Genomic DNA, 25,960 nt, shown 5'->3' with positions numbered 1-25,960 from the left:
CCGTGTGCTAGGAACAATATTTTATTGAATCTTGCGGAGAACTCAGCAAAAAAGAATGTCGTATCATTCTCATTCTCATTTTTTTTTTAGATGAGAAAACAAGTACAGAGAAGTTAAATATTTGCCCCGGGGCACTCAGTTAATATGTATCATTTTGATTCCAAAGCCCTGGTCTATTTTCTTATGCCTCAGGGCCTTTGCACGTGTGATTTCCCCCTACCTGCGGATGGCTCCCTCTCTCCCTTCGTTTGGGTCTTCCCTGACTTGTCCGGCTTGGGATAAAAGGCGATCCCATCGCTTTCCTCCCTTACACCATTTTATGCTTCTTCACAGCACTCCTCACCATCAACACACTTTTGTGTATTGTCTCCCTTGAATTTAGTGCCAACTCTTCTAGGGCGGTGACTTTGTCTGCCCACTGTGGTAGCTCCAGCATCTAGAACAGTGCTTGGCCCATAGTAAATGCTTAATGCACAACTGGTGAATGAATGAGTCGCGATCTGTGACTTTAAGAAGACTCTGATCTAGCGAGGGAGGTGTATGTGAAAAAATACCACCAGGATGGGCCAAGCACTTTGATGAGGGGAGGAGAGGGAGCAGTTCTTTTTACTCAGGTGTTCAGGATGGCCAGAGGGGAGAAGCATGGAGCTCTCTATGGAGAGAAGAGAGAAGGGGCCACAGGTGGAGGATAGAGCCCCAGAAGGAAAAGGGAATGATGTTATCAGTGAAAGTCCAGTGTGTCTCCTGCGGATGTGGGAGGAGGCCACATGGAACTGAACCTTGAAGGTCGTGCTAAGGAGCATGGATGTTCTTCTGTCTGCAATGGGGAGGCGGTGCCATGTTTTGAGGGAGGTGACATGATCTGGTCTGTTTCAGAATAATGATAATAAAGATAAGACTATTCAGAATAAGAGAAGCTGCCATTTTCTGGACATGTACTATGTGCCAGACACCTTATCTACATCTTCTCATTTAATTTCTCCAACAAACTTTCATGGTCACTGTTATGCCCCTCTCCCTGATAAAGTAGTGGAGATGCCAAGCTTTGAAGGAGCTCAAGGTCACACAGATGATGCGATAAAATCGAGGTTTAAAGGCTGATTTCCAGATCCCCTGGTCTGTATTTTCCAGCCTCTCCAGAAGCTCCGGAACGCAGATGGCGAGGAGGCCCCATGTGGGCTGCTTGCATTAGAATCCCCGAGGAGCTGTTACAAAAATACAGATTCCCAGACCCCATCGTCCCTGGTGATGCCCGCTCTGCCAGTCTGGCAAGGGCCCCCGAAAGGTTCTTTTTAAAGCTCCCTGGAAGATTCTAATGCATGGCCAGGAGGCAGGGGGGCCATTGCCCTTTGCCTCGTGGAAGGAGGGATCAGAACGGGGACCTTGGAGGCAGGGAAGCGGGAGAGAACATTATTTTGGGTGGACCTGAAAGAGATGGTGACAGTGTGAGTTAAGAGAACACTGGCGGACTGACAGGGAAGGACCTTGAATGGCTGGGAGACCGAGACGCCATTAACAATCACAGGGGATGAAGAAACATTCTGGACAGTTCCTCTCCTGTGTCCCCAGGCTGAAGCCCATAGCCGTACCCTCTAGGAGTCCCCTGAGGTTCAGTAAAGAGAAATGCTATAGTTCGCCAGTTTCAAACCAGGGTCAGTACGAGCCAGGGGAGATTTCGAGGGGTTCCTCGCAGACTCTTCAAGCCAGGGACACCTCTGCTCTCCTCCTGGGTTCCTGGCCAGCACACATCATTAGTCACCTACTATTTCTCGCTGAGCAAATCTCGGGATCCACAAGATCTGCTTGGTGCTGTTCCGAATGACAGAAATCGACAAATAGGCAAAAGCCTGTTTGGCATCTGGATTGTGCGTCTCTATAAAAATAATGAGATGGCAGCCAATGGCGTGGTCACCATATAGAAAGAGGGCCCTAACCCCTATTATCTTAGCTTCGAGCGAGGGCCCCAGTGCCTCATTTTCAAAGGTTAGCTGTAACAACACAAACATCCATGAAAAAAGTCTCCACGGTACATTTAATATCACTGAAACACGTCGCATAATCGTAAGTGCAGTTTCTTTAATTTTCTTAGTTCAACAAACACACTTTACAAGCAAAATGCAATAATGTATGTCACTTTTTGGGTGATTCTAGGGGCCAAGAGGCTAGATATAATAAAGTCTGCCTCTACAGTAATCCTGCAAATATGTTCCAGGTGCTCCCCAGCCCCGGGCCTACTACCCAACATTTTTGGCATCAGAGAATCCAATGCCTGAGGATCTGAGGTGGAGCTGAGGCGGTGATGCTGGCACTGGGGAGCGGCTGCAGATACGGATGAAGCTTCCCATGCTTGCCGGCCCTCACCTCCTGCTGTGTGGCCTGGTTCTTAACAGGCCTTGGACTGGTACTTGGTCTGTGGTCCAGGGGTTGGGGACCCCTACCCTACAGCATATGAGAGAATTCTTAGTGTTGAAATAAACCGTTTGGCGGAGGTGGAGGTGGGGGCAGTGACTGGGGAACATGGAGATGAGAAAGGGCACTCCTGACGAAACCGGAAGCTGACTGAGAAATCCAGAGCTCACTGAGAGAATGTTTTATTTTTTCTTCAATGAGAAGACTCGACCTCCTTCTCCTGGTAACAAAATTAGTCCCCGCGGATGCTGAGTGAAAGCCCGAGGCCTGGGTGACGTTGAAGCCCCAGTCCAGACCCATCAACTCCTAAGAGACCCTGCAGGCATGTCCTCTAACAGCCACTTATTTCTAAAGAGACCACGCAGACCCAGGGGCCGAACCCAGTCCCTTGTTTGTGACACTGAACCAGTACCGCCCTGCTCACTGCTCACGTCTTCCCAATTTCCATGGAAAAAAGCTCATGGTATGAGTGAGAAATAGTAGGTGCCTCAAATGTCTTCTCGGCTCAACCCCACCTCACCTCAGCCTGCTGCGTGAGGGTCCTGCCTTGCTAACATGATGTCCAGGCTTAATGAGGATGGGGCTCTTCTCTTGTCTGATGGTACCGAAAATCCTGAGGAGAAGGCCGTGGGGACTGGAACTAGGGTGTGTCAGGTGTAAATGTGCCCGAGGAACACATGTGGGGTGTGACATATTGCAGGTGCCTTCACTCTTCTGATTCAGACATCTAAGGTAGGGCTGAGGAATAGATATTACATTTTCCTGGGGTGGTTCTGAAGCAGGGGGTCTGTGGACCAGGGTTTTGAGGTTCCAAGCTCCTCTTTAAAAAACAGGCACAAGCTATGACTGCATGACCTGCTGCCCAGGAAAGTGTCCTGGGAGAGCTGTTGGCCACAGCATTTTCCACTTAATTGGCAGTTGGCCTCTGAAAAAATAAAATCTTTCAAAGTATTCTCATGGTGTTGGCTTTTGAACTTATCTGATTAAGGCACATAGTTCATACATTTCTGGCTTAAAGTTTAGAATGTGGCTTGATTTTTTTTTTTAAAGTAAACTTGAAAATAGCTTTTCTTTTAGAGAATTGAAACCAAATCTTTCTCAGTGACTTCATTAATGTTTTGAGGTTTGGTCTTAAGTACTAAGGGCTAGCTGCAGATACATGATACTTTGGGACAAGATTATTCTTATGGAAACAGCCCAGTAAGTGACAGCATTAGCTTTTAAGAAAGGGAGGGGGCGGGGGGAAGAGAAGGCAGGAACTGAAGGGACATCATGTGACATCCTGGTTCTTTGAATCAAGATCCAGTCTTATCCATCCTTGTGATCCCAGAGCTTCAAGTCCAGCGTCTGCCTTAAGGCAAAGACTTAGTGCATTTGTTGAATGGATGAATGGATGAATGAATGAATGAATGAACAATCTACTCTATATAAAATATCGAGAGAGCTGATTTCTAAGGTTCCTTACTCTTCTAGATTTCTAAGTCAGCATCCATTTCCATCTTTCCTGTTCTACCAGTACTCCAAATTTTCCAGCCATGTGGATCATCTAGAATTGATCTCTCCCTGAGTTTGACTGGCTTAGGGCAGTTAACATATCCCAGCTCTGACTACAGTGATGGAATTAGGCTTGGTGACTCAGGTCAGTCAGGGCTGAGACTCGATTCTAAAACTTTGCCTGCTACGCTTAATTAAGAGTGGTAGCCCTGGCATGTTGGCAGCTCTCTAGGGATCACAAAGGAAGAGCCTATTCATAGCGGAGCCAAACCTAGGAAGGTCGAGCCAATGGAGGAAGAGACACACTGGGTTCTGGTAATGTCATCTGAGTGGCTGGAACAAGACCTGTCTGAAGTCAGTTTGCCTGGACTTTTTGCTTACATCAATCAAGGTGAATGAGTGGAATATCCTGTTATTTGCAACCAAGAACATTGCAATTAGCATTACAACTTAGAAACAGCTTCTTAAAGTGGATCATTACGGAGTAGACAAATTTTCTTTCAGAAAAAAATATCATGATTGGGACTAATGCTTCATAACAAGAATCTGATGTAAGTCAGAGTATGGCGAACAAGAGGTAATGGAGGAGAGTAAAGACATACGTACCTACTGCCACGATCCCTCCACATCATCGATTTTTAAACCAAGTCCCGTAAAATGGCAAAAATGCATTGCATGCAGTAAATATATGAGAGATTTCAAAGTACCAAATAATTGTTGGTTAAAAAAATAAGCGTGTGATGGAAAAATATAAAGTCTATTAACGATATGCTGATGAGTTGGACATCAATATTTAAAATTAATCTCTCAAAGGATGGCTTATGAGCATTTCCAAGAGGAAAGCTTGGGAATTCCTGAGGTTCAGAATGGGTTTACTAACAAGTTCAAAAAAGAAAAAACAGATTTCATATTCTGATAGGTTTATTGGACTTTCGGGTCAGGAAAATGCTATAGTTTTAGTATATCTGAAGTTTAAAAAGTATCTCATGAAGTTCTGCAAGGCCCCAGATTCCTTCTCCCACTTATCCTTCAAGACTCACATGCAAATTTAACCTCTTCTATAAAGTCTTCTGTAATCTCAGGAGGTGAAGGAGGAGTATATTATTACTAGAATCCATTTGCATTTTAAGTTAAATAATTTACATCAGTCTCCCTTACTAGACTGTAAATTGGAGGAAAGTACGGACCATATTTTATTCATTGTTGATTCCTAAAACCTATCCTCTGACGTTCAGAAGGTGTTCACTGTATGTTTGCCGAAAGACCAAAAAAGTAGATGATAATCTTGGGAATAAGACAGAGTAGCATGAGCTTGGGGACAATATTGTCAGGTGAGATTATAAGTGGTCCAACACCCAAACTCAAACAATTCATGGATCAGAACAACTAAAAAGAGTTCTTTCTCAGCGGTGCTCTGTAGGCCTTCGGTCAATGTGTTTTTGATGCTGTGGATCACACCAGTGATGGTGCACTCCCCTCAGTTCTGGAATTCCATGTCACTAGACACCCTCAAATAGAGTCTGGACGACTATTAATTCATTGGGTGTAATAAAGAGGAACTTCATATATGTCATTAGGTTTATAGTAAATGACCTCAACCATCCTTTCTGCATCTGAAGTTTTATGAGTCTAAAGCAAATTAAAAAAAAAAAACAAAAAACACAGCTTGGTTAGATCCGAAAATTAAACTTAAAACCCATACGCTAAGGTAAAATTGATATTGTGAAAACGTAATTATTGCCTTTTCGAGTTTCCTTAGAACATATAAGGGCTTTTAAGAGATATTGGGCGGCCCAAGGTCTCCTAGCAAAGGGCGAAATAAAATTGAACCGATGCCATCTTTTCGCTTCAGTAAAGCTCTCTGCGGTGACATTCGCTCAACAAATATTTATTGGGTAGTTAATGTGTGCAAGGCTATGTGCAAGGTACAGCAAGTCACAGAACCTCTCACTGCAGATATTTTGTTGATTTACTGTCAGAGCACTTCACACTCCATTAGCAAACAAACAAACAAAAACATCCAATTACTAAATCATTAGCGCTGGCTTTTAAAATAGAAGATCAGAATGCAGAACAGTGGATTGCAAGGGCCCTCAGAGACCCAGCACAGGCCCTTATTTCACAGATGGAAGAACAGACTCATATAATGAAGATGGCGATGACCCTACATATGCTGACGTGGAAAGAGAAAGACAAGATATTTGTGAAGTGAAACAAGCGAGTTGAAAGGCACTAAGACCAGCATAAACCCATTTTTACAAAGGGAAACGACAACCACAAAAATGCCTTAGTATTAGGCCTGTGTGTTCTAAGCACTTGGAAGATATGCCTGCTAAAAGGGACAGGGGTCAGCTACTGGGAACGCACCGGAATATGGGGCTGGTTTGTGGATGATGGGAAATTTTTACTCTTAGCTTTAGGTATTTCTATAATGTTTGCTCTTATTATTATTATTTTTTGGCTCCCAAACAGGGACATGAAATGTTTGTCTTTTATGTGGCTTTGTATTGCTTTTGTAACAAAGATATACATACATGAGTATATGCATATACGTGTCCGTGTCTGCATATGTATATCGTCCGTGTCTGCATATGTACTTATGTATACAATTTTAAATAGAAAGAAAGAAGTCTTGGAAACTTGCAGGCTGTGTGGCAGGCTTGCCCCTGGGTTCCACTCTAAATGTCATCTCAATGCTTTTTGTAAAACTTTTGTCAAGTGACTGAATCTCCCTGAGCTGTGGTTTCTTTGTATGTGAACGAAATAGGGATATTAATGGTACCCGTTGCTTAAGGCTGTGGTGAGAATTTGAGAGCCCAAGAACGTTGCTAGTGCAAGGAGCTGGCCCAGGGCAGGTCTCAATGGACAGGAGAAAGAATGCAACATCAATGACAATAGTTGACAACAGAAATAATAATTATTTCTATTATTGTCGTCTAGAAGCAGAGCGTAAACAAGACTGTGTCCCCGGCTCTCCACACAGTGGGTTTCCATCCTCCCACACTCCTTCCCTCCCTTACTGGAGAGAAGCACTTAGTCAGGTAGACGATGCTGAGGAAAGAGGAAATGAGCCTGAGGCGATAACTATCTGTCCTCACGAGGGGAGCCGAATGGTGACCATGATCAGATAATGATCTCTGTTTCTAGAGTCACCCTTAGTGACCAAGCATTACACATTATTTTTTGCAACTTGGTAATCAATTTTCTTGTGGTAAATGTCACATGATATTACAGACGTAGGATGATTAGCCAAGAGCCTAATTCGCGGAGGTCAACACGTTCATCTTTGCTGATAAACTGTGCAAAAAAAAAAGAGAGAGAGAAACAAGAAGAAAGGAAAGAAAGAAAGCCCTAACTCAAAGGCATCTCTTCTTCCTGAAGTGGGGCGCAGGCAGCCAGCTCTTGAGGGTCCTGGTTGGAGGACAGTACTTTTTCAGCCATCTCTGACCAATATCTCATCTTGGTGGAAAAACACAGATTTGGGTTTTCAGTGGCGTGCGGTAGGGGACTGCTTGTGAGCACTAAGCCAATGGTAAGAATTGTTTAAAAGGCAGCCTTGCGAAAGGCTTCCGAGATTCTCATTTCAGATACTCACGGTATGATTTCCATATTGGAGGCTGGTATTCTTCAGCATCTAGAATAAAAAGAAAGAAATCAATCCGTCAGCCTGAGCATCAAACTGTCAACACGTGTCTTCTCTGGAGGAACAACAGTCTGTCAGCAGTACTTACATTCTGGCCTCAGGGGGCCTCTCTACTCATTTATGGGGCAGTTCCAGGCATGAGGGAGGAAATGTGCATGGCGACCCTTGTGGACTCAAACGCCCCTTTCTTCAGATCACTTACCATGACAGAACCAATTGCTTAACCATTTTCATAGAGTCCAGTAAATCAAAAAAGATTTTTAAAGCAATTAACTTGATTATACCCTCAAGAAATCCTTTCAAATAGTGTTTACTTAACTTGGCATCATAAACATATAATTTATCTCACAGTTTCCAATCAGACCTTTAGCCTATTTATTAAGACTTGAGGGCAAGATGCAAAGTGGCAAGTATGTAATATTAAATCTGGGAAGTTGTGTAACTCAACCAACTCCTAAAATACTAGGTCTGACAGCAGAGACACTGATGATTCAATTGAAATCGCATTATCTCCTTGAATTTACTCCACTGTGTGACTTAGAAAATTTCCAGAAAACCTCTCAGCAATCAGAAGTGTCAGACAGAAAGAGCTACAACAAAATGGAGAGGAGGAAATTCTTATTCATCAACCTAGAAAACAGACAATGGGAGAAAATCTGCTTGTTCAGTCGACTCGACAAGCCCAGTGCTGACAGCTGAATTTATAATTCTCATAGAGTTATTGGAGTCCTCCTGAGCTAGTAGCTAAGGCCTTGGGAAAACACTTTCTAACTTAAACAGCCAGAGGGAAAAATCCTTTTCCCCAAATCACAGAATTTTGAGCTGGGGGAACCTTAAGTGTCCTCTAATTCGGCACCTTTGGTAGGGAGCTCTGTTTTTCTGTCACACGGCATCACACAGCCACGCTTATATTGCCCTGTCCTTGTACGACTGTCACACATTACTTTTATGTGAAGGGTTAGGACTTTTCTAATCTCATGCATAAAATAGTTTGAGAATTTTTCCCCTCCCGAGAAACAAACGTTATTTACAAATAAAACCGAAGTCAAGAGTGATGAACGTCCCCAAATCTTACTCAATTACACATGTGTAGCTTAAATTAAATTCTTTTGCAATTAATATCTTGCTCTCCAGGGCCACTCCATCACAGATTTATCACAAATAAATGCCTCCAAAAGCAGTTTCATTCAAATAAATCTGTACTGTTAGGTCTACACTGTCAGAAAACTACTTATGGAGAATCAGCCACACAGACACACAAATACACTGCATTAATAATGGTTTGGGTTGTTATTCAAACTTAGTTTGCTAAATCAAAGTGAAACTCAATACCTTTGTCAAAGTAAGAGAAAAATAGCTTAACTATAGAGCTTTTAACCTAAACAAGCAATTATTTTCATCCTATATGTGACATAAACCAGTTTTAATGGGTTAACATGAGTATTTGTTTATAAAGAGCATTCAAATAAAATAAATCAAGTTGCCGAGTTTACAATAAAATTCTAGAACCATCCGTACAATGCCATCTCACCAGAAAAGCCAGGTCCTATATCTTAAAATGTTGATCACACCTTCAAATATATTTTTCACAGATAAAGATCCACATATACACATCAGATTGCATAGAAATGTAAAGTCCTGCGATGCCATCTACCCAAAGCTGTCATGTCTTGTTATTTTGCATGAGATTTATTCTATGAGGTAAGCGCAACCCCCTGACCAAGAAATGGTCAAAACCTAGCATGCAACTTTCTGCATGTTGAGGGAAGGTCCCCCACAAGAAGTAGTCCCCTTTAGGCAGGTTTTAAAATATAATTCCAACACTCCTGAGGTCTCCTTACCTAAAGTGGGAAGTTCAGATTAGATGACCTGTCACTGTTGATTTCAGTCTCGTCGTTCTGTGAAAAACCTAGAATTTTGTTTCACCTGAGACACTGGCTCCCAATTTTCTAACTTTCATTTAGGTTGCGCTGCATATAAACAATGTATCGCTCTCCAGTTGCTCCTTGTTGGCAGCTTAACACAAAGGTGAAGAAAGCCACCTACAGAGACTGGAGAATAGAACGCGCCTTTGCTTACAATCTTCCGGTGTCATCCCTCTGCCTTTGGAATAAGTATGCACGTCATACTGTGGCCGACACGGCCCTGTGTCATCTGGTCTTTGCCCACTTCTGGACTCCACTGCAGACATTTTCCCCTTTTCACTTGTCATCCAACCATATTAGCCTTCTCTCTGTTCCTAGAACAAGACAAGCTCTTCCAAGTCCCCAGCCTTTATTCTTGGGGACCCTCCATGTAAAAAGCTATCCAACAGATCTTTGCATGGCTGATTTCCTCCAACATGTAGGGCTCAGATCAAATGTCACCTCCCTGCCAATCTTGTGTAAAGTAGCCTTCTGCAAACCCCAGTCACTCTCTGTCATAGCATTACGACCGCCTAAAATTATTAAATGATTTGTTGGCTTGTTATTACCAGTCTCATCCCATTATTAGTCAAATTCCATGTAAACAGGAATTCTGTTTCTGTCACTTGTGCATCATCAACCCTAAGAAGGGTACCTGGCACATACCAGATAGTCAAAAAGTGTATATTAAATAAATGAATACTCTCTCAGGGTTCAGATCTTACCTCTGACAACTACTGGCTGAATAACTTGAAGCAGGTTACTTAGCCTCTTTAAGAGCCTCCCAGTACTCATCTTTATAAAACAGAAAGAGTAAAAGAATCGACCCCTTAACCTATCTCTCAGGGTTATTGTGAGAATTAAATGAGATAATGTATATAATGTTCTTGGGCTAGCACCTGGCAAACAGCAAGTTCTCAGTGAAGCCCCACAAATGTCATTGTTACCTCACTCTGTCCTCCTTCTTCCCAGGCGAGCTCATGCTCTTGGTCTCCTGTCCCCTGACTGTAGCCAATGACTATCTCTATTCTTGCTCCAGATTTGGAGCCTGTAATTAAGTTCCAGGGCTGTTGTTATGGAAGGTTTTCCTTTTCCATAAAAGAATTCAAAGTGAGAGGCCATTTGTCATGCTTCAGTGGAACAAGTATAATTACCTTGGTCTTAGAGGCACGTTTCACAAACCACTGAAGCACACTGTTAGGAGGCCTTGGTCAAGTGACAAAGCACAGAATATTTTTAATATGTTGAAACAAATCTTTCGCTGTCTCCAACACTGCCCCACCAACATGCACATTTGCTTAATTTCACACGCTATTTTTCAAAACTCTACTTTAGTCTTGGATAGGCTGACACTTTTATTTTTTAACCTAGAATAGGCTTTCTAGGTCATTTAGCTCACCTTTTTCATCTGGCAAATGAGGAAAATGAAATGCAGACAATTAAGTGGCTTTCTCAAGGTCATAAAACAAGTGAGAGGCAGAGGCAGGATTAGAGTGGGAGGTCTGCCTTCTAGGCCTCTGACACATCAGTCATCCTTGCCAAGCTGGCCACCCTAATTTGCATATATTGAAATCAAGAAAAAAATTATATGACTGATTCGTTAATTCAATTTTTGCGCAGCTCAAGAGAAAAAATAAAATAGAGAAAAGACGGAAGATTAATAGTACAGAATATTGACATCAAGTCGAATTGCAGGACAGTGTTCTATCTATTTATATACCCCCATCTGAGAGTTAAAATCCAGGAGACGAAAAGTGACAACACAAGGCATGCTGCTTTCGGAAAGTGCATTATTTTGTTCAACATTTTAGAGAAATGGGTAGAATACCAAAGGAAGGAAGAGGAAGTAGAACAGAAGATTTTCCACACACATTCTAAGAAAAATATTATCATCGAACCCAGAAGACATTTATACATTTTTTGGAAAGAAACAATGAATTGTAAAGTTCAAAGAGGCTTTGAAAATATATTGCTTAAAAATATTGACTAGTTTCTATAAATGTCTAACCACTATGCCGTACACCTAAAACTAATATAAAATAATACTGCATGTCAACTCTAATTGAAAAATAAAAATAAATAAATAAAATGGGAGAAAGCAATTAAAAAATTTTTAAAAATAAAAATATCGACTAGTTTGAAGCAGTCTCATGTGTTTTTATTTTTGATTATGTTTATCTTGCTCGAGGAGACATATCCAAAAATATATTACTTAGACTGATATCAAGTATTTTACTATGTTTTCTTCTAAGAGTTTCATGGTTTCAGGTCTTTAACTCATTTGTGTTTATTTTTGCATGTGGTGTAAGAGAATTGCCCACTTTCATTTTTTTGCATTGTATCTTTCCAGTTTTCCAAACACCACTTGAAGAGACTGATGTTACTTCGGTGTATATTTTTACCTCCTTTGTCATAGATTAGTTGAATTTACTTCTGGGCTCTGTATTCTGTTCTATTGATCTAAGTGTTTGTTTTTGTGCCAGTACCATACTATTTTAATTATTATAGCTTTGTAGTATTGTTTCTGATCAGGGAGTGAAATACCTTCAACTTTGTTTTTTCTCAAGATTGCTTTGGCTATTTTGGGGTCTTTTGTGGTTCCATATAAATTTTAGGATTATTTGTTCTAGTTCTGAGAAGAATGATCTTGGTATTTTGATAGGAATTGCATTGAATCTATAATCTTTGGGTAGTATGATTATTTTAACAATATTAATCCTTCTAATCCATGAGCATGGTATATCCTTCCATTTATTTGTATCCTCTTCAATTTCTTTCTTCATTATCTTATAGTTTTATTATCTTATAGTTTTCAGAGTATTGGCCTTTCACTTCTTTGGTTAGGTTTATTCTTAGGCATTTTATTCTTCTTGATGTTATAGTAAATGTGATTAAAAAGCTTCTTCACAGTGAAGGAAACCTTCAACAAAACAGAAAGGCAACCTACTAATTAGGAGAATATATTTGCAAATGATATATCCAATAAAGAGTTGGTATACAAGATATGTAGAAACTCATACAACTAATGAAAAAAATAAACGATCTATTGAAAAATGGGCAGAGGATATAAAAAGATATTTCTCCAAAGAAGACATACAGATGGTCAACATACACGTGAAAAGATGTTCAACATCACTAATAATCGTCAGGGAAATGCAAATCAAGATCACAATGAGATATCACCTCATGCCAGTCAGAATGGCTATTATCAAAAAATCAACAAATAATGTGTTGGAGAAGACGTGGAGAAAAGGGAACCCTTATGCACTATCGGTGGGACTATAAACTGGTACAACTACTATGGAAAACAGCATGGAGATTTCTCGAAAAACTAAATATGGATATACCGTGTGACCCAGCAATTCCACTATGGGTATTTATCCATAGAAAACCAAAACATTAACTCAGAAAGATACATGCACCCCTATGTTCACTACAGCATTATTTACCATAGCCAAGATATGGGAGGAACCCAGGTATCCATTGATAGTTGAGTAGATAAAGAAGATGTGGAATATATATAAAATTGAATATATAATTAAGTATAGCATTAAAAAAAGAACAAAATCTTGCCATTTGTGGCGACATGATGAATCTAGAGGGTATTATGCTAAGTACAATAAGTCAGGCAGAGAAAGACAATTCATTTAAATGTGGAATCTAAAAACAAACCAAACCAAACCAAAAACAGACTCCTAGAAACAGAGACCAAAGGGATGTTTACCAGAAGAGGGGGTGGGGAGATGGATGTAAAGAAGAAAGGGAATATAGTCAATATTGTGATAAGTTTGCATGGTGACCGATGATCTCTAGAATTAGTGGGGTGATCACACTGTAAGGTATAAAAATGTCGAGTCACTATATTGTACATCTGAAACTAATATAAATAACCATTATAAGATTGTATACCAACTATTCTTAAATAAAAAAAAGATTTAAATAAAATGATTAAGAAGTATTAATTAATATGTATCCAAACTTGAAAAAATGTGACTCAGCAATTCTATTCATGGAATTCAACCTAAAGTTGTAACAGAACACATGAACAAAGGTGAGTATATGAATAAGGTATTCATTGCTGCTTTGTATACAAGAGTGAATCTAACAGCCCAGAAAGAAGACAGTGGATAAATAAGTTACCATATACCAAAGCCATGAAAATGGTTGGTCTGGGTCGGAACTTTGCGGTCAAGAGCATGACCTCTGGAGCTAGACTGTCTAGGTTCAAAACCTAGCTCTGTCACTTATTAGCTGTGTGACTTCAGGCAAGTTTTTTAATCTATAAAATGGGAGTAATAATACTACCCAACATATAGCACGAAGTGAGGATAGATGAGTTAATACGTATAAAATACTTAGTCTGGTGTCTGGCACGTAGTAAATTGTTTGCTATTTATATTATCCATCTTTAATTATATAGAAAAATATTCATGCTACATTAAGTATTAAACAAATCAGGTTATAAAACAATTAACTAAATATAATCTCATTTTTAAGATAAATATTTATAGACATAGACATGATATACAAGGCTATGAACCCAATTATTAATAGTTGCTATACCTGAAAGTGAAAATAGAAATGATTTCTATTTTTCTCTTCTCTCGCTCACCTACATTTTCTAATTTTCTGTTCACCTTGCTTGTATCAAAAGTAAAATGCATGAAGCGTAAATTAACAGGCGTGCGAGGCGGTTTCTTTTTCTTTTTTAACATGCTGTCTAAATAAATCACCACCTTAAAATAAAAAGTAAAAAATAATTCTTATAATAACACGTGCAGCGTCTATAGCGTTACTGCAGGAAGAGGTGGGAAAGACAAAAGGAGTGAGGGCTTCTGTAGAAAAAGGCCATGCCTGACTCCCATGGCCCTCTTTTCAAAATGGTGTGAAATAAACGTTAATGAGCAATTCTAAGCAGGCTAGGAAGCAGGTATCGCCTTTCACTAAAGAGAGGGGGAAAAGGGAAAAAGAGAGAGATACTTAGAAAATGATCAAAACCTTACAAAAATAAAATAACATAAAATAAAATAAAATTCAAATAAAGTAAGTCATAAAGAATCTGAACGTACTATACAAAAAGAAAAGCCGCTTAAAAGAGCCTGGAGGTGCCGGTGAAAACTTGGGAGCCGTGTCGAACGAACCTTTCATGCTAAAATAACTTAGCCCTGAAAAGACACCTTTCTAGATCAAGAGCATGACAAAAGTAATTTACTATCTCTATCGTTTTTACGACACGTAAAAGCGATAAGCACGAAATGTTGAAAACAGAAAAAGACCAATTAAGAAATGTTTGTCTCCGAAAGTCCCAAATCTCAGAAAAAAGCACCATTAATAGTTTTATGTGAATTCTTCCAGATTTTGTCCTATAAAGGACTAGAATAAAAATTTGTTAAAATGGTCTCATATCGCATATGCTGTTCTGCAATTCGATTTTGAATTTAATACTATTTCTTAGGCATCTTTCCATGTGAGCGCACATAGGTGTGCGCTGGCTTTTTTTTTTTTGAACTGTGGCTTGGCCTTTCGTTGTATGAGTATACCAAAATGTTTTTAATTCATGCATGTAATAATTTCCAACTGAGGGACATTTAGGCTAGTTTTAATTTTTCAAAATGATGCTGCAACAATATGTTATATATGCTGCAGCACAGATTCTGGAAAGTTGAACGGTTGAGAAAAGAGTCTATTTTTTTTATTATAAAAACTATTTTTTAAAACGGCCTTCAAAAAAGATGCACCAATTGGACCTCTCAACAATGTGTGGAAAGCATGTCTGTTTCCCCACACCCTCGCCAACACTGGTTATTATCAATAGACCTTTTCATTTTCGATGCCGTTAAGACTCAATTAGAAAATACACAGATAGACTAAGAGTGCATTCGCAGAGGAGCAAATGGAAGCACAGAAGGCTCGTAGGCGTGAACTTGAGGAAACATATGGCCTTGGAGCGAGGCGAAAACCCCGATTCTCTGCAGTCGGGGCTCTACTCCTCCAGACATTTTCAGTTCCAGAAATAGGATGATTGGATGGAATCACCTGAGGAGCAAGTGTAAAGGAATTTGGGGACTGATTAATGAAGAAAAATTAGAGAACGCCATGTGTGCTACACTTGGGTAAATGACAACTGAAAAGGAAATACCTGTAAACATTCGGGAGAGCCAGATTCCGTCACCTGGCTCAGTGGAGTGCGACTGGATTAACAGAGAAACACATGCGGGGGCTTTGGAAAATGACAGGGGTGAAAGATTCACCAGTTTAGGGAATGATCTACCAAGGAAGTTGGAGATGACCCATTTTTAAGAATATTTCAAACAAAGCTGCATATATGACACCAGAGGGATCATTTGGGAGCTAGGTGGAAGGATCGGGTCCCTCCCTCTGCCATCCGCTCTCCCAGGAAAGCCAGGCCTCTGCTGTCACTTTTGATTTATCGACGCGCACATCTGCAAATGGGCTAGATAGCTTGTGGGCTTTTTCCAGGGAAGTTGGGAGGATACGATCAGGCTTGAGACAGCCTCACAAGGAGAAAATGGTTCAGAATTTGTTGGGTGATTAGCTTAATGGGCTCAAATGGGTTGAGATCCAAATGAAAGCGAGCAACCACTGCACACACAGTGTGTTATGTTTGTGCACACTCTGTAATGTGTCCTCGACACACACACGTGCCCGAGCTGGGACCTTCGGAAGAATGTGAGAGTCCGGAGTGTGCAGCCTGTGGCTGTGATCCTGCTGGGCCATTCCAGCCAAACGGCGCCACGCCTGAGTGTGAGATGACCTGGAGGTCACCCTAACTATTGCAAAAATATTGAGATGTTAAGGCTATCACAGAGCTTGCTTGCTGTAATACACTTGCTAACTGTGTTCCGATCCTTGTCATCTCTACAGGTTCCTTGCATTCCTCTGAGAAATTAAACGTTTGTGTATTCTCTTTGGAAACTGCTGCTTGGGCAATGAATGAAGATCTGATGGGCCTCTGACTGCGGGTCTCAAATCAGGAATTTGTGTAACTGATTTAGTCTTATTTGCAGAGAATAGTTAATAAGACAAATTCCAGAAACTATTGCTGGGCCTTTAGGCTGGGCCCCCAAAACGTGGCTAAGTTGAGATTCCCTGAAGAAGATGAAGCCATCAAGAGACTGAGGTTGGAGTTTGTGGTCACTAGAGGACACTAGGCCACACAGAGCTTCTGTTCTGGGCCACTTACTCTGTATGCAGAGGCATGATGAGATTATTTCAGTCAACAGGTATTTATTGAATAAATACAATTAGCCAGGCCCTGGGTGTGGCTCAGTGAACAGTGCAGGTAGGCTTATGAAGATCTGCATGATCGGGCCTCTGGCAACCTCTCCCAGTCATCACATTTGTCTCCCCTCTTGCCCACTATATCTCAACCACTCTGGCTGTTTTTTTTTTTTTGATCCTTAAATATATCAAGTAAAGAGGCAATCATATGACATGTATGTATAAGGCAATCATATGACAAGAGGATGTATAAGAAGTGTATCCATAACAGAACTTCCCAAAGTTTGGAAAGGTGAGTGGGGCCTGGGGCAGGTGGGCCCTTCCCCATGTTTTGGCCAGTTACCTCTGGCCTTGAGCGGCCTTGTCCTGGGCTCCTTCAAGAGTTGTTCCAGAGGAATAGAGTCTAACAGCAAGGTCTATGGTCCCCAAAGACTGAAGAATCGTTATTAACTTCCAGCACATTAAGCCTAATCAAAGAGGTACTGTGTCACTTTGATGTTAGTACAGACGCCAATGGCAAGAGCGCCTTTGTGGGCAAATGGGCTCAGGGAGCAATGACTCACAGACCGAGATGTGGTCTGTCGAGGCCAAAAGCAAGACAGAATATGGCTTCGAAAGCTAGAAGTGGTTGAGCCTGCTGGCTGAAACAGAGAGACTATGGTGTGGTGTGTATGTGTAGGTTTCACAGCGGTGATGTATTACATTGGAGAAGCAAGCAGGGCCCAGGTAATCAAGGGCTTTAAAAACCATGCTAAGGGCTTGCTTTTGTTCTAGAAGGAAAGGGAAATCTAAGCCAGGAAGACACAGCATCCATCTGTATTTTAGAAAGACCACTCCGATTGCCATGTGAAAGTGGACTGGAGGGAGAAGATGGAAGGGAAGGAAGATGAAGAAGGCTACCAATCAGGGAGCTGGGCAGTAATCCAGGCAGGTGATGCTAGTGGTCTGAACTCTAGTGGTGGCAGTGGAGATGGAGAAAAATGGGATGGATTTGGAAGACATTGAGAAGATAGAATCTGCATGACTTGGTGATGAATTGGCTATGAACAGAGAAGGATAGGAGGAAAAATGACTTCTGACTTGGATAGAATAAAATGAATGGTTTTTGGCATAAGCAACTGGATGAATGGTGATGCTACCCACAGAAATAGGGCAGACCAGAGAAGTCGGTTTGGCTGACAGCGATGCACTTGGCTTTTCCCTGTTGGAAAGAGACATCTAGGGGACAGCCAAATGAACATATCTAAGAGGCTTGGAGTTCAGAAGAGAGATCTGGGCTGGAAATTTAGAAATGGAAGCCCTAATATATGGATGGTGACTAAAGCCACTAAAGTAGATGACATGACCCAAGATGGGTGGGTATTCAGAGTAAGGGAAGAAGGTCTTTGACAAGGACTCCCAAGAAGCACCAACATTTAAGGGCCGAAAAATGAGGAGAATAAGGAGACCCCAGAGAGATGAGAGAGAAACCATGAGATGGGGTGCCATGAAGGCAAGGGGAGAGACGTTCGAAAAGCGGTCAACAGTATGAGAAGCTGCTCAAGTGAGATGAGCATAGGAAGATCCACTGTTTCAGCAACAAGGAGGTTTTCGTAACCTTGCAGTGGGTTGTGGGTGGAAGCCACAGTTAAGTGAGATGAAGGGTGAATGGAAGTTGAGAAAATAAACTCTTTGTGGGGGTGGGCGGGGGTATGGCAGTGACATGGAGGCAAACTTCTCTTTCCAAAAAAAAAAAAAAAAAGGGATGAGGGGTCGCGGTTAATAAAAGACACGGGAGCTCTAATTTGCATATCATCATCTCTTGCCAAAGCACGTGCCATGTCCCAGGTCTTCCTCTCTCCCAGGACATTCTCCCCACTTCCTAGTCTTAAGTTTCTACAAAATGCGGATTCCTCCCAGCACGGCGCAGCTGCTCTCCTGGTGGAGAGTCTCCTCCTTCTTCATTCACGCACTTTCTCCTCTGCTATTTCTCTAAAGACTATCCATACCCCCTACTTCTGTTCAGCCTAGAGCCCTGTCTCTCTTCCTCCCCAGCCCCCAACTCCTCACCCCCAACATTCTCCCTTCCAGCATTTGCCTGCCTGCTCTTCATCAAAGGAATGCCTTCCTGGCTTTTCTCCAGAAGCCCTTTTCATTTATTCATCCAACAAATATTTATCTAGAGCTTACAGCTTACTTGACACGAAATATTGCACGAGATACTGGTGTAGACAGAAAGGTGAGATGAGGAATCTAACCACAAGGAGTAAATTAGGAGAAATAAAGACATCAACTTACTTTTTCATTCAACAAACACTAACTGACCGTCTGCTAAACATTCAACTCCTGGATATCTGTGCATGTAACCGTAACATAAGGTAGAAAGTGGCACATTATATAGCAAGATTAGACCGAAAAGGAATGGAGGGGAAAAGGAGATTACTCAGCTACTTCTTGATAATTATTCTTTCATTCATCTCCTTCCTAAAGAGGGTGTCTTTTTCCTTAGGGAAGACAATTTAGGTGTGCCTTCAGCCAGCTCTCTACTCTTGCCATTTAGAAAAGCCTCTTTCTTCTTCTATAATATCTCTCTGTGTCTTGAGTGTACTGTGGACATTTGTGTCTCTTCAGATATATAATGGTTGTGGTAATGATAGACTAAATTCTCATGAAAGCAGCTCATAAATCATGGCCCTGGCAATGTTGCTACTGGCAAAGAAAGAAAGATTTTTTGGCTGTATCATACTCGGAGTCAAATAGAGGAAGTCCTAGTGCAGAGATAGGAGAGGAAGTGAGGTCTTCTACAAAATTGGAAAGGAATTTTAAAGTGCCTGGTAAATTCCAGATATACATTATCTCCAACCTTTACAATTTTTATGAATCATTTGTCCTCACATTCACCTATCTACCTACCCATTTATCCATCTATCCATCATCCATCCATCCATCCATCCATCCACCTATTCATCCATCCATCCATCCATCTATCCATCCATCCATCCATTCATCCATCCACCCTTCCATCCATCTCAGCAAATATTTATGTGTCAGGCATTGTACTACATGACAGAGATATAGCCCTGAGCAAGGCAACACAGTCCCTGCTTTCAAGGTGCCTTTAGTCCAGTGATGAAGGCAAACAAACATCGCATGAGTAATTATGATCAACTATGAAAGGTTTTATGATAGACAAAGTTTAAGGTGCCAAGGAAGCATATAGTGGAGGTCCCGTAACTAAGCATTTTTATCTCCTAGAGCTGAGGAAATTGAAACTCAGAGAGATTAAGTCATTTGAGCATAGTCACACGGTCAGTAGAAAAGTAGAATCAAATCCAGACCTGGTTTGCTTCAGAGCCAATTAATTCTTCTCCCCCATGGCCTTAGTGCTATAGGAAAATCAGCAGTGACCAAGTTCAAGTGAAATTTTCAGTCCTTTCCTATTTCCGGTCTGCTTCAGTGATATAACATGGTGTGAACATTGTAGAAACAGCACAGAGGAAGTAGAAAAACTCATGACGCTATTCAGTTTTCTGCTATTTTTTAGAACAACAAAAAAGTGAAATCTCTCTAACTAAAATCCCCTTTCTCCTTACTTCCCTCCCTTCTTCCTTCTTTCCCTTTTTTCTCTTTCTCTTACTTCCCTTCTATCTCTGTCCGTCTGTCCTCCTCTCTATCCATCCATCCAGCCCCGTTCGTCTTCCTAAAGGGCCCTCTACATACCAGGTACTATGCGTGACTTTTCCCCAATTTCATCATTAATAAAAATATTCAGCCCACGCCTCGGCTCGGCTTATCAACTAGACACCAGTCTGGCAACAAAAGGGCCTTCTGGTTTGGCACAGCCACTCCTGACAACGGAAGAGGTTTATAACAATAGGGATGGTTAATATAGTTGTAGTAACTGATATCGAGAATAGACATGCCAGCAGCCATTCAACCTGGCCCATGTTTGCCAGGTGGCTGTTGGTCTTACAGGACGAAAACAGAACCAGCTACAGTGAAGCATGACTTTCAGAAGCATGATATTCCACCGTGAAGAAGAGACCCAGCCTGGATGGACGAAAAATCTGGAGAATTCTCACGATGGGCTTCTTAAGCAAGGGCAGAAAACTATTCTCATCAGTAAGCCTGGGAATTTCTCTCCTCAGCTGCACTCTCGGTTTACTGCCAAATTTTTGACGACTCTTCCAACCCCAACCCAGATGGGCTTAGTTTTCTCATCTGTAAAGACAGGGAGCGGGCTCGATGCTCTGAGAGCTCTCCTGGTGGACAGCTCCAGGATTCCTTGCATTGCCAGAGTCCTGGAGCAGCTGCAATCTCTCCACACATGGCCTTTCTGATCAGAGCTGTTCTATGTGACCTGGAAGTTAAAAGGCGGCGTGCTGACATCAGCAGTTCGGTCGAAGACCTGAGAGAACCCGTGGACGCTTCGCGTGCCATGGGATAACCTAACTGCCTCATGTGTGTGGTGAGAATCAGTCTAAAGGAGTGTATGCTTCATGCCCAAACATACTGTCTTAGTGGGGAAGGCGTCCTCTCTTCTCCTGGCCTGTGAAGGACATACAGTTAGTGAACTCCTGGCCTCTATCTAGGCCTATCTGGTATCCCTGGGGAGATGGCTTATGCCAGCCCTTGGGAGCCCTGTCCTGGAGGTAGAGAGCTGCCTTCCTGGTGGTCTAGCCGTGTAGTACCTGAGGGAAGGTAAGCTTGCTTTTTTTTTATTCTGTGGTTCAATGCTTAGCAAGTCCACCTAGCTAACAATCCTTCTGTCTGTCCTTGGTAATGAAGGGGACATTCTAGTCTATGCCTGCTTTACTTTATTTTATTTCTATTTGTTTAGAATAGAACTGCTTAATATTTGGGGGGCCCTAAGTAACCCCCAGCAGAAGGCAGCCTCCATTTTCCTAATGAGAAGATCCACCCTAAAAGATTTTAAATACATAAACTTTTAAGAATACCAGTGAAATTATTAGCTATCTACTTATAATATTTAATTCATTTACATGTGCATATTTAAAATTAGGTATAATATAATACACAAATTTAGAGATACTGCTTTCATCAACTCACATTTCATGCAACAATTTTATTTAAATTCTCTGTGTGTCTTTCTCACTTTTTGAGCCATCTAAGGCATTTTTTTCCCAAAGTACATTATACACTCTCTTTTCTGAAAGATAATTTGGGGTGTGTATCATAAATTTAGATACAGATATTTTAACCTCTGTTGACAAGCTTTCATTATACTATGTTCTTACGTGTTTCACATGCAGTCTAATTTAATAGTCAAAGCAAGCTTATAAAATAGGCACCTTTAGTCCCTTCGTACAGGTGAGTAAACTGAGGGATACTGAGGTTGCTTAGTCACATAGTTAATAAGCAGTAGAGCTGAGTATTCACCTCCAGGTCTGTCCAACTCCAAAAACCATGCTTTTCCCATTATAAAGTCTTGCCTCTCCTACTGAACCCTGCTCCTCTGTGGGACTTACCTATATTATCACACGAGATCTAGAGGTGGGTAATATTCTCCCATTTTACAGATATGGAACCTGAGGCCCAACGAGGACTGCACCCAAGGTTGGCCAACTCATTTGTACCCTATAAAAATAATACTATGTTTACCCCGTGGTCATCTTGAGAAGGCTGACCTACCATATTTTAGCACAAAAATTAAATACATTTGCTTCACAGTGTTAATCCTGTTTGCTTAGACCTAAGATTAAGTTAAGTCTTCATCTAGAACCAACCCTAACTATTACTGTAAGCCAAGTGAAAATAGATGTGGCCCAGTCAGGCTGTCTAGTGCGGCTGTATTTGGCTTTGAGACCTGAAGAGCCTCAAGTTTTGCTTTTCCCCTGGGTTTCAGTGCTCTGCGGTTTCTTATCACTTGCTTTAAAAATAACTTCTTACAGAGAAGGTATTTCTAAAGATCGTAAACTCCTGCGCTAGCAACACTTCAGACTTCTCACCAGCCATACCACAAAGCAACAAAAACCGGCACAGGAAGCACAACTGTGATGCACAGGAAAAGGAGTAAAGACTAGGTAGTCAAATCGATCCTTAACGACCTGCAAGATGCTAATTCAAACATTAGCTCAACATTAAACCCAGCAGGAGCATGCATTTGCACTACTTTTATGCCAAATGCTTAAACAAATGTAAGCAGGAAGGACGGCCTTCCTGTGTCATGGTAGGTGACAGCATCAGCAGCTCTGTAATTAAAGGGTTAAGAGTAAGGCACACGACAAGGGGTCCTAAAGATTTCTGAAAGAGAAAGTATTTACATTACATGACAGACCAGGAAGAATAGACCACCCCCCTCCTAGCACCCTGATGTTATCTTAGGATTGCATGTCTTCAGAGCACTTGGGACAGCTCTGCCTTGTGCCAGAGGGAGCGTCATATCCTCCTGCTCTTTGCTCGGCGGTACATTTGTCTTCCTAATCACTGTATGTGCAAGTTCCTGCTTCCAAAATCAGGGGCCGAATATTAAATCAAATCTTTCCTCCTGTCTGAGGTTGTTTGTACTTGTAACCTCTGTTTATCTATTTTCAGCAGCCTTGTCGTAAGGGTAAATAATAGATTCACTCACCTGTGCCTCTGTAAGAGATCACTGTCAGTTTCCTAATTGTTTGCCCTTATAACAAACATTTACCCGCCACCCTGTTCCTGAGCCCAAGTTAGGAGCTGGGGACACACGGGTGAGTTTTTCCTCTGGAGTCCATGGGAGGGACGTGTGTGAGGGCCATGGGTGCCCAGAGGCAGGGCCAGGCCCCTGGCAGGGGCGAGCGGGAAGGTGATGAGGAAGACTGCACAGAGGACTCGACCCTGGGGCTGGGCCGTGAAGGACGAGGAGGAGTTTGCTAGGCTCTGTGTTAGAGGGAGGGAGAGGAAAGTGGAGGAAAAGGAAAAAAACTGGGACCTTAGTTTCGCTTCAAGCATTCTGAGAAGGAAGGAGACTTTTTGCGGGTGTTTTCTCACAAAGCCTAGTTAATCATTTCCACTGGGAGTCTATCCTTAGCAAAAGCCGCCTTTCTCTGCCTGTTAACGCTCAGGTAAATACAAGAGGGACAGCGGCCTTTGAATGAAAGGGCTGCTTGCAGTCTGTCTAGGGGCAGGAGAGGGTCTGTCACAGAGAAATCTTCAGGGCACTCTGCTGTGTCACCTTCTCTTCTAGGTGGGAAGCCTATTAACCCCCCTCCATGGTTGCTCCCGGTGAGCATTGTCTGGCTTTTCGTGGAATGAAAGCGAGATGCAAACCCCAGTGGAAAGCCACCCTCATGTCCCCAAACCCCAATGCTCCCCTGCAGCACCTCTTGAAGCAGAGCTTAAACACACCAAGTGTTCAACAGATGCTTGTTTGATTAGCCAACTGATTTCCTCTATCAAAGTTGAGAGGAAAAAAAATCAGATTATCCTTAAGAATGTCTATTCCGGCTGTCGGTACTGCATTTTCAGAGCAAGGTTCAAGCGAGACAAATCATCTTCGCTGTTCTCAATGTCCACGTGACGGGTCACGAGCTGGCTGATGAGATTAAAAAGGAACAGACCAATCGAGCTTATTGGAAGTCTCCTCCTTAGCTGGGATTTGCAGAGGGCCTCACCTGACATATGTAAACTCTGGTTCAGACCAAATTGTGGCTACAATTTGGCTGTCAGAACTCAAAAACCGGAAAAGGAAAAAGCAAAGAAGCAGCCAGAAATGACTAGATTTCAGGCCCCTGCATAACACAGCGGAAGGTCCCTTATCTCCAGGGTCTGGGTCCCAGCATTCGGCGGAGCTCGCAGCATCCACGCCTCCGTCTCCTCCAGCAGGAAGAGGGTGTTGCTCTGGGCGCTGACAGACCACTTATGCCAAAGCGGTCACAATTCACTAGGTCAAGAAGTTCAGCCTTCAGCAGGTTTTTTTTGTAGGTTTTCATATGCAACCTTCGGCTTTTGAGAATTGGTTCTATTTTCAGAAATCGTCGTTACATTGTAATAGGCTTTCTTCATGTGCCCACCATTGTGACAGAGGATGCTGGAGCGACTCCATTGTTCCAGTCCCATGAGCATCGCTGCACTGAATAGATGGTTCCGGAAAGAAGACATACTCTGATCTTGCTCACCGCTTTTTACTATGAAATTTTAGATACCTTTCTAAATGCATTTTATATCACCACTATTTTCAAAGCTATTACATTAAAGTATGTTAAAGGTATCCACTGATTAAAGTAACTTAGCTCTCGGCCATAGTAAATGACTCAAGGCATCAATACAGCCTTAGAGACAATACAATTGTATACACTTATTCCCACACACAGGCTTCCTGCATACACATTTAGGGGTATTTCTGCATTTGACTTTTTCTCTCTACTCTAGTCCTTTGACTCTAATATTCTACTTAGGGGACAGTTATATGTCAGACATGCAGTCTGATGGACATTTTCTAAAACCATTTCTTTCCACATAGAATTCCGAGAAGGATGTTTCTAATTTCTCACCAGTGTAGCTTTGTAATGTCAGATAGTCGCAATCTGACCCACCAAAATTTTCTACACTCATCTTATGTGGTGAAATAGTAATTATGTGATTGAATGTATTATTATATGGCTTTTTAGATGTGTTTTAATCCTTCCTTACAGGAGGGTGGCCAAATACACTGATTTTCGAGGGCCAGGCCATCTTTAAAATGTCAGGGACTGCCAGCCCCACAGCACAGTGTATTTATTATTATCAACTAGTCCTTTCTCACCAGCTCACACACACTCATCTTGTCCCTGACTCTTATCCATCACGGCTAAAAATCCAGAGATTGCTGCTTTGAAAGGCACTGCCTCTGCAGCTGCTGGCTTGTCAGTGGGCTGGGAATTGGGAAGGGGCATAAATTAAAAAAAAAAAAAAAAACAGAAAGAAGTCGAGGGCTAGAAAAAGAAATCAGTCAGGAAAGTGCTAGTGGTAGGAATAGAACTTATTCAGAATGAAACTGTGCCATGATTTCAGGAATTTCAGAGCAGAATTCTGCTCTTAATTCCCAAGTCTGCTAGTGCCTTTATGTTCATCCAACTTGCTTCCAGTTTTGATTTTAAAAACTATATACAAATATAATGGAAAGCCAACTAACTTAGAAGACTCAACTGCATCTTTATATTCTTTCGCTGCATCCTTTTTTTCTCAAGAGACCCCAATGTGTTCTTGATGTGCCCTTAGCTGCTTGTATTTCTTCCACTCACTGTGACATCTCTTCTCCCGGTATCGATCATTGTGCAGAATGAGATTTTGAGCAAGGCTCTGTGACTCTTCCACAGCA

At 41.8% G+C, this 25,960-nt stretch overlaps 1 protein-coding gene across 1 annotated transcript in view; it reads right to left on the bottom strand.

Annotated features, from left to right (window-relative positions):
• Positions 1 to 25,960, bottom strand: part of CHN2 (chimerin 2) — a 264,233-nt gene that overhangs the window by 119,063 nt on the left and 119,210 nt on the right. Inside the window, exon 2 of the mRNA XM_006912029.3 lies at positions 7,499 to 7,537. Within this exon, the coding sequence (XP_006912091.2) occupies positions 7,499 to 7,537 (39 nt within the window). The remainder of the gene's footprint in view (positions 1 to 7,498; positions 7,538 to 25,960) is intronic.

The sequence above is a fragment of the Pteropus alecto genome, unplaced genomic scaffold (assembly GCF_000325575.1).
Source record: "Pteropus alecto unplaced genomic scaffold, ASM32557v1 scaffold21, whole genome shotgun sequence".
In the NCBI taxonomy this organism is placed as follows: Eukaryota; Metazoa; Chordata; class Mammalia; order Chiroptera; family Pteropodidae; genus Pteropus; species Pteropus alecto.
This window is presented reverse-complemented; position numbering and strand designations above follow the sequence as displayed.